At 36.2% G+C, this 9199-nt stretch overlaps 1 protein-coding gene across 1 annotated transcript; it reads right to left on the reverse strand.

The window, feature by feature from the left end:
• Positions 1–745: 745 nt before the first annotated feature.
• Positions 746–5737, reverse strand: LOC146936310 (uncharacterized). Its single transcript, XM_085751237.1, has one exon. The coding sequence runs from the start codon at positions 2062–2064 to the stop codon at positions 1009–1011; it is 1056 nt and encodes a 351-aa protein (XP_085607363.1). The 5' UTR covers positions 2065–5737; the 3' UTR covers positions 746–1008.
• Positions 5738–9199: the final 3462 nt, after the last annotated feature.

Here is a 9199-nt window from a genome sequence, read left to right on the forward strand (position 1 = left end):
TCGAGACGCTCTTTTTTGCCTAAGCCGCTTTTTCCAGTTCGCGACTTATCGAGCTTTTCATTTTAACAAAGTATTTCTTGACTGCACTGGCATTCATAGGACACACAAGTTCATCACTATCCTTGGTAATTAGGCATACATTGCCCCTGGAATCAGGTAACACATTTTTAGCACAAAGCCACTTTCTTGACTTTCACGGGGACGAGCCTTCTTTGTCAAATACTTGCTTTATCCTTTTGACATAACTGTACAGGGCACATTGCAATAACACTTTTAAATTCAATCCAGCTTAGCTTTCATTGGCATTCCCGTTGACAGAACTTTGACCTCCATGTAGGGCACTGCTTTTATATTGTATATTGAGGGATGGTGGGGGGGTTGCCCCTGTTGAAGTGTGCACTTGAAGCATAACATCCCTGCAAGGTAGATGGTAGCATCTCGTGCCAGTCTTTGTACATGAAAGTCCTCTTCTGGACAATCTTTCTTGATATTCATAGCTTCGATGGCCAAGATGCCCCAGTAGGCGAGAAATCACATTGGAAACTTCTTCATACTCCTCTTCAGTCTCGGATACATGGAACTCAAAGTTGAGAGAGAGTACAGGGTTTAAGTGTTCAACGGGTTTATTAATGCATGATTTGATTATTGATATAAACATTATGATTATGCAAGTATGTGGAAATGATTAAAGAAAAAGAATTTTTTTGGTTTTTTGTATTACCATTTTTCCAGAAAAAGCACAAAATAAAAACAAAGTCGGGATCAAAGCGACCTTTTAATTAATGATGAAAATACATAAAGCAAAAAGCCCTAAATAAGTTCACTTCCGTCTCGGGTGGGACGAAAGGATTTTTTTTTTTTGAAAAACATAAAGCAACAAACAAACATATTAATTAAACAGATGAGTAGTAGAAATAAACATCAACAAAGACCCAAATGCAGCTAAACATTCCATGTACCAACATCAGGTTCCACGATCCGATAACAGATTAACTTGCACCTTCAAATTCAAAGCTCTTCAAAATGTATAAGATTTTTCTGGATCAACTTCTGAACTATCTTCTGCAATGCACAACAGTGCTCAATATCATGACCTGGTGCCCCTTGATGGAAAGCACAAAAGAGGTCGGGTCTGTAACGGGCTGACAATTTTGCTGGCATTGGCAGAGGTGCCTTGGTATAGACCAAATTCCTTTCAAGCAACTTTGGAAGCAGCTCTGCATATGTCATGGGAATAGGATCAATCTGTTTCCTTGAAGTCCGTTGTCGAGGCTGTTGTTGATTTTGCTGAAACTGAGGATGATAAACCGGATTTTGAACAGTATTGGTGATGGGCTTAATAGCAGCAACAGAGTGAGAAATCAAATACTGTTGTTGACTTTGTTGAAATTGGGGCTGATAACCCGGATTTTGAACAGCATTGATGGGCTTGATAGCGGCAACAGAGTGAGAAGCCAGATGTTGTTGCTGAAGTAGCACCTTTATATCCGGGTCTTCGAAGAAGTCGGTGTTATTTCCAATCAACTTCTGAACTTCTTCCTTCAAAGCGTAACACTGCTCAGTGTCATGACCAGGTGCCCCTTGATGGAAATCACATTTGAGGTCAGGGCGATACCAAGATGGCAGCGGATTCTGCACCCGAGGAGGTGGCCTGGTTTGAACAAGTCTTTTCTTAAGCAATATAGGAAGCAAATCCACATATTTCACAGGAATCAGGTCAAACTGCGATGCTTTCCGAGCTTGATTTTGAAGAATAAGCTGCTGAGGAGCCTGATTCTGGGTAGTAAATGGCTGAGGAGCCTGATTCTGAGAAGTAAACGACTGAGGAGCCTGATTCTGAAACTGTTTCATGCACATTGGCTGACTTAATGGCTGAGGCCTTTGCTGAACAAGCGGTGGATCCTTTGCTGCCATCAATGAAGACACTAGGCTAGTTAACTTCTCTACCTCCGTCCGAAGTGTTGTTACCTCTCCACGAAGCTCGTGGACTTCTTGCTCAAGCTGATCAATCTTCTGTGTTTGCGCGAGTGTTTGCATATGCGAGCCGAACTTGGATGAAGACATCGGACCACTTTACTGATGGATAAACCTTTTGTACATAGAGATAAAGTATGAGATACGGATTAGAAACTATGAATGCAACATGATGCATGATATGTTTATGCAAAAAATGTACAATTTTTTTGTTATCGAAGGATTTATCAAGGTAGATTGTAAACATTGCAGGTGAACATGGTTTCATTTTGAAGATTTGTAAAGATATTGCAATAGGTTTCCTTTTCAAAAGGTAAGAACGAACCCAAGGAAGAAGTTCTTAACAAAAGCAAAAGCTTCGGTAAGATTATTGAAGTTGTATTGCTTGGTATTCATTCTTACAAAGGTCCATTCCTTCGATGTTTACAAAAAACTTGGCTAAATCCTTTGATAGTTTTATGAATGGGAAAAATGTTTATGGATGAATGCATGAATGCGTGATGATGCTAAGAACATTGAATACATGGGGGGCTAGATTCACAATGTTGGAGCTGAAGGTAACGCCATTTGGTAAGGACTATGGTTTCAACTGCACATGTAACAAGGGTTCTACCAAGTTCCCAAATTACAACTACCCTTATGAAATTTATCGGTGCGTAGGAATGCTCCTAGTCCAATATCATCCACAAGGAAGTCTAGTTTGAGTGTAGTATCGCGTGACAACTAAAGTCAAGAATGCTCTTGGTTCAGTTTCCGCACTACGTCCTAAAAAGGCCAAGTGGGGTTAAGGGTTACTAAGGTCCACGGCTTCACCGGACACTCACATTGAAAGTAATAACGTCAACACGAATGCTCATGTTAACAAGACTACTACCTTCCGTGAGGCCTCCGCCGAGTAGGGTTATCACTTGTAAACATGGTCCAAGAATGCTCTTGGTATGTCACTATGATTTTACCCCGTCCTATATCCTATGTTTCACTCAAGTCCGGGTATAGGACTTTGTCTCACCACTCACGTAAAAATATTTACAAAGTATATACAAATGATAAAGCAAAAGCAATAAAGAAAGAAAGGTGGGCTAAACCCGCGTAGGATCCCCAGTGAAGTCGCCATTTTTGTAGACCAAGATTTTCGGGTGTCAAGCCATTGATTGGACTTGAACCTTCAATCTACCGGACTTGCTCGATTTTATTCTTGGGAAGGGAAAAATGAGATTGAAAAACCCTTTTTGGATCCGGGGGTTGGTTACGATTCGGGAAGGTGTTAGGCACCCGCGTCGTTCACGGTACTCCGTGAGAACCTCTTTCTAACTTTATTTTTTATTTGAAAATTTGTTGTTTAAAGTTGAAGTGAAAGAATGGAGGGAGAAGAAGTGGGAGTTTTTGTTATTTTTATTTGATCGATTTGAAAGGATTAAAGCCTCTGCCTACGTACCCTTAAAAGGGATCAAAACCGTCGTAGTTCACTCTTAAAAATATATTTTTTGTGGGTTGGGTTGATTTTAATTATTTTGAAAATGATTTTTGAGAAGGATTGCGAGACCTCAAGGTATAGAAGGATAAAATTAGAGTGAGGTTGTTTCATTTTATTTGAGAAATTTAGTCTAAGTTTAGTTAAGGTTCAATTAGGAATTTGATTAAGAAAATAAAGGGAAAATCACTTGGATTTGGATCCAAGGTTTATTAAGAAAATAATTTGACTTTTGCTTATTTGATTTTTGGGGTAAAAAGGTTTTACTAAACTAACGGTAAATTAGCGTAACGGTGCGAAAAGTAAAGCAAGCATGAATAAAATGGTGTAGTGTCCGTGCTTGTGTCGGTGTGTGCAATTACTAAGCTATTACATACCATCCTAGGGGCATTCTAAAGCAAGAAATAAAAGCTCAAAGATAAATTACATCAACGCCTAAAATACACACTAAGATATGGGAAAATAAATAAATTGCAAGAATGATAAAGAATGCATGAGATTATACTAAAATTAAAGCAATCATGATAAGAAATTTAAAAGCATTGCATGAATTATCAAAAGAAAGCATGATGTCAAAGTATTAAAGTAAAGCGTGAAGTAGAAATTGAAATATTAAAGCCAAATTAACAAAGGGTATTATGGAATAAAAACACTTAAAATGCATGAAATAAAGCTTTTTAAAACATTAAAGCAAAATGGAAAAAGCCATGGAGTTTAAGGTATTTTAAAAGATGCATGAAAGAAAACCACAAAATGAGTTTAAAAATGCATGAGATAATTTTTGTGTTTAGAAGCCTATATAGGCTATAATGCATATGATGAAAATTTAAACAACCAACCATATAACAAATCTATGCATGATATGAAAAGATAATTTGATTTACGATGCATGAAAGTATAATTGAAAAAAAATTAGGCAAAATTATATAGTAAAATAAAGCATGATATAGAAAATGATTTGAACAAACACGCATGGAAGCATGGCTTAAAATCTACACCAACTACAAAGTAAAACAATGCATAATACAAGAAAAGATTTGAATTAAAACGCACGAAGGACATAGCTAAAATTTGAACAAGCTTATACGATAAGACAATGTATGATATGGAAAAAAATTTGGATTAAAATGTATGTGAAGTGTAACTAAAATTGCTAGATTTATTTTTAAAGAAAGAATTAAAATGCATGCTAGCCTAACTATCGGTTAATATGTAAAGAGACAGAGGCACAGTAAGTAATATGGGGTACGAACAACAAACCAGTAAACAAAGCAACAAACAAGAGAATTGTTGGGCCCTCAGCTGGGTAAAGGGCCGGATCTGGATTGGTTCACTCATGGGTTATGGGTCAAAAAACCCAGTTCAGTTAGGGTTGTGATATAAAAGGAGCTTACTGGTTTTTCCTTCAATTTAAACCCTCCATTATCTCTCTAACATTTAAACCCTTCCCTCTCTCTGAAAAAAACAGGTTGAACGGAGAAGAAGAGTGACGGTGGTCGAAGTTGCTCCGACGCGGTGGTCGGCCGGAGAGCCGCCGCGTCGGAGCCTTTTTTTTCAAAATCTTTACTTCGACACACTCGTCTCCCTATCCTCTACACAGATCCGAAGTTATTTTTTAACAACGTTGTATCAAAGGGCCTAGATCTACGACAACAGTCTAAAGAGAAATCAAGAAGAGAAACAGAGAATAAAGGAAAGGAAGAAGGCTATTACCTCTGTTCTGGATCGACTTACTTTAGCTACTGTTGTGCCGGTTCCGTTTTTGTTCCCTCCTTTCCTCCTCGCGTGATTCTGGTTCGGTTTGATGTGTTGGAACTTACTTTCATTCGGACCGGTTCACTTCTTTTCTGGATCTGCTTCGCGAATGTGTTTGAAGGTTCAAAGTGCAATTCCTCCTGCCTTGCTTCCGCGTTTCTTCTCGATTCGGCTTCTCCGTTCTACTCCTTCTTCGCTCGATCCAGTGTGTGTAAGCTTGGCTTGCTGCGTTGTTGTTATCAAATTGAATTCGGTTGAAACTTGCTTTGATACTTTGAAGCGTTTGAGCCGATTGTTATTTTTGTTTGTTGTTGGACGATTTGGATTTGACGTTTGTGTAAACGATTTGTGTCTTGTGTTATGCCAATGACTTGGTATGTGTTGAAGCATGTGATAATGATACTGCACAATGGGTTTCTTGCTGTGATTGAAAAGTGGAATGTGTGATTTGAATGGTGGTGATGAAATTGGTTGAGTTGGTTGTGTGTGTTTTGATCGATTGTTACTGTTAAGTGATATATTGGAATTTGAGGAAAGGAAATGCGAGGGAAGTTGCTGGAATTTTTGAGTGTTCTTGATAAAAAATGAGAAGAAGAGGGGGTTTGATTTTCATTTGGGAGCTGCCGACATTGGGCTGTGTTTGTGTGAAATTCAGTGCCTAAAAAAAATTCTGTGCAGCCCCCTGCCAATGATTGGAATGATACTATATATAGTGACTAACTAGGTTAAAAAGGATGAATGGACTAAATACTAAACTACCCTTAATGAAACTTGGAGAGAAAGAAAATGTTTGGGATGCTCTTTGAACCACTACCAATGTAACAAGTGGACTTAAGACAAAACAAATTGTTGATAAAAACAAAATAAAAATGACATTAAAAGCAAAAAGAATAAATGGTAAAAATGAAATAAAATAAAATAGAATTGTAAAATAATATAAAAGTGATAAAAAAAATGTAATACAATTTAAAGCTGTCGAAACTTCGACTGAGACGACTAAAACTCGCGGTGGTTTTAAAACACGAACAAAACTTTTTAAACAGTTTAATCATACGGACAAAAGGAATTTACCTTAAAAGGTCTATTTATCAAAGAAATGAATAAAAGACTTTAAAAGCACGCGTAAAAATTTAAAATATCTAAAAAACAAATAAAGCGATTTCAACTAGATAAAGCGCGAACAAAATTTTACTTGCAAGATAAAAAGACTTTAAATTACTAAACAACGACTGAAGAAATTTTAACCGGTTAAAGCGAATAAAAAAAGAAATTAAGCCGTTTTGAAATATAGACAAAAATGGGTAAAAACAGAGCAAAGTGGTCAAAATTTGGGGTATGACATACCTAAATCTTTAGGTTAGAGTTCTAAGATGAACCTCCATTTATTTTTGTTGGATTTTTATTTAATTTAATGTCGTTTATATTTTATTTATTTTCTGTTCGCTATTAAGTTTTATTAGGAATTTAGTTTATTTCTGTAGTAGCACAACCATAATTAGATAGTTAGGTTGTGACAGAGCTTAATATTGATATTACTATCCTGATGCTTATATCTTGATATTTATATCTTGCTTTTAATATCTATCTATTTAGGAAGTAATATCAAAAGATAGCGAAAGCAAGTTGACCCTAGTAGCAAGTACTTAAGAGGTGACATTACTGATATTGACTAAAATCTGCTGAATTTATGAGGTAGCTAGTTAATAATTAAGGAAACAAGTGTCTGCTTGAAGGAAATAAGTTGTAGCCTAGAAGAACCATTCTCTTACACCCTTGGTAAGGTAGACGAGGATAAGGTTTCCTGTTTGTAGAACTACTAAGAGCGAGAGAGAGTGAGCTATGAGCGTCTTAAGATTCATAGATGGATAGACCTACAGGAACATTGGCCTTCATTGCCTTTGGAAATCTTGGAAAGTCAATTTAAGTCTATGCTTTCAATTGCCTTTGAGGTGGTATGACCCCACACATAAGGATCACCGTGTGACCAACAGATGCAACTAAACATTGGAGGGATAGACCTAGTTAACTGATATAGTATAGATGACAAGGCCACAAGTATACGTCTATGTCAGTTTTAGTATAAAAAATATTGTATCCACAAAGACCAATTTGACAAGTACCACTTCTTGTTGTTTCTATGTTTATCTAAGGCAAAATTCAAAATAACTTGCTATTGCGCGGAAAATAAAAATAGATTTTAATTAATTAGTTGACGTGTAGAGACCAAAACGACAATTTCAGTCGACCTTCGTCACTCAAGTAATTTTTGCGCTAATTAAATAGTAACGAGTGAAATAAAACTTTTGTAGAAAATATTGAACAAGAGACTTCGTTTGCTTTCGCAATACGTTGTCAGAATTTTTAGGCGCGTAACTCTCTACTTTCTTAGTGTATAAATACAGACTGGTATTGACTTGGGATCCGAGAGTGTGCTCCTCCCCAAGGTCTCAGGTTCGATTCTCTTCTGTGCCAATTTAGGTGAGCTAATTTAGCTTCTTAAAAAAAAAACCTTTTGAATTAAAAATCTGAATTTTTCTAAGTCGGATGTCGTTTTCACTTTTTCGATGCGTAAACGATATCTCGGTGTCTCTACTTGCGTGGTAGATTTTTTCAATTGCAACAGAATTTCTCAAAACAAATATTCAAATTCTGGCTACAATTAAAAAGGGCGCGCAGTTACACTGGACTCAATTTAAACTACTCACACATGTTGAAATAATACTCCAAATATATAATTGATGAACTCATTAAAAAGTAAATGGAAGGGACCGAACCTGTGAGAAGATGAAAACTTTTAAAAAATGAGTAGCTACGGCAATTGAAAATTCAAGCAATTAGAATCACATGTGCAGATTCTTTGAGCAGAATTAAAACGCAAAAGCCTAGTAAGCAATTGGAATCGATACATAACAGGAATATAGATTAATAAGGATTGGGATTGAATTGCCACGGCAATGAAAATAACATTGGAATCGACCGAATGATAAAGAAAACTAGAAACTTGCAATTTAATTGAGAAGAAAACATGCTTCAGAACCCTATTGTCCTATTGTCAATTGCGGCAGCTAAAGGTAAAAAAAAAAAATAACAAAATAAAACTGAAAAACTAGGTTCTAAGAATTGCGTTTGTTCAAAGATATCACAAGTGAGTGTCTCTATGTATTTTATAGTCTAATTGAGCAAAAAAAAATTGCCAAAGGTTGTTGGGATTGTCATGCTTGTCATTACTTCTTTCTTTTTCTTCTTTCTTTTCCTTTTTCTTCATTTTTGCTTTTCACACCCTAGGTTCCTGAAACACATCAAAACATCAATGGTAAACAAATTATTTAGGCAATGTATTTTGCATGTTATCAATAGACCCCACACGTAAGGATCAAAATGTGATCAGAAGGTGCAGCTTGACGGCCGATTAGGTTAGTAACGTCACAACGACATCATCACTTTTATAGTCTACCTAAGATAAATAAATGTGACATTATTGTTATTTAATATCCAACAATATAAATAAGGGGATTCGAAGAATCCTAACCGCTGCTTACTTTTCTGCAACCAAAACAGGTAAACTGCTATGTTGCAAACAGATAAAAATTGCAAATCTCTAACCCTTAACTCTTTTATTTTATTGTCAAACTAAAAATAAGTAACGTGAATTGTTTTGATGAAACGAAAATCCATGTGGATACGATACTTTACTTATCACTTTATTACTTGGTAAACGATTTGGTACACTTGCCTAATCCGCACATCGATGACTTGTCTCTTTGTACTTAAGAAAGTAGAACATACCCCTGTGATGAATCGGTGGAAGTTTATTTTAATATTGCTGCAAGTCAACCATTTTTAATTGCGGCGTTCCCTTAAGATGAGTTATAACCCTAAATTCATACTTAGATTCAATTAAAAGAATTTAATTTAAAAACCAAGTGATTCACTACTATCTCTATGCACAAGGGTGCATGTTAAAATATGGGAAATGTATATGAGAATACAAATGGAGAG

Source organism: Medicago sativa, chromosome 3, assembly GCF_051527215.1.
Source record: "Medicago sativa cultivar Bolivia chromosome 3, Bolivia_mono, whole genome shotgun sequence".
Classification (NCBI taxonomy): domain Eukaryota; kingdom Viridiplantae; phylum Streptophyta; class Magnoliopsida; order Fabales; family Fabaceae; genus Medicago; species Medicago sativa.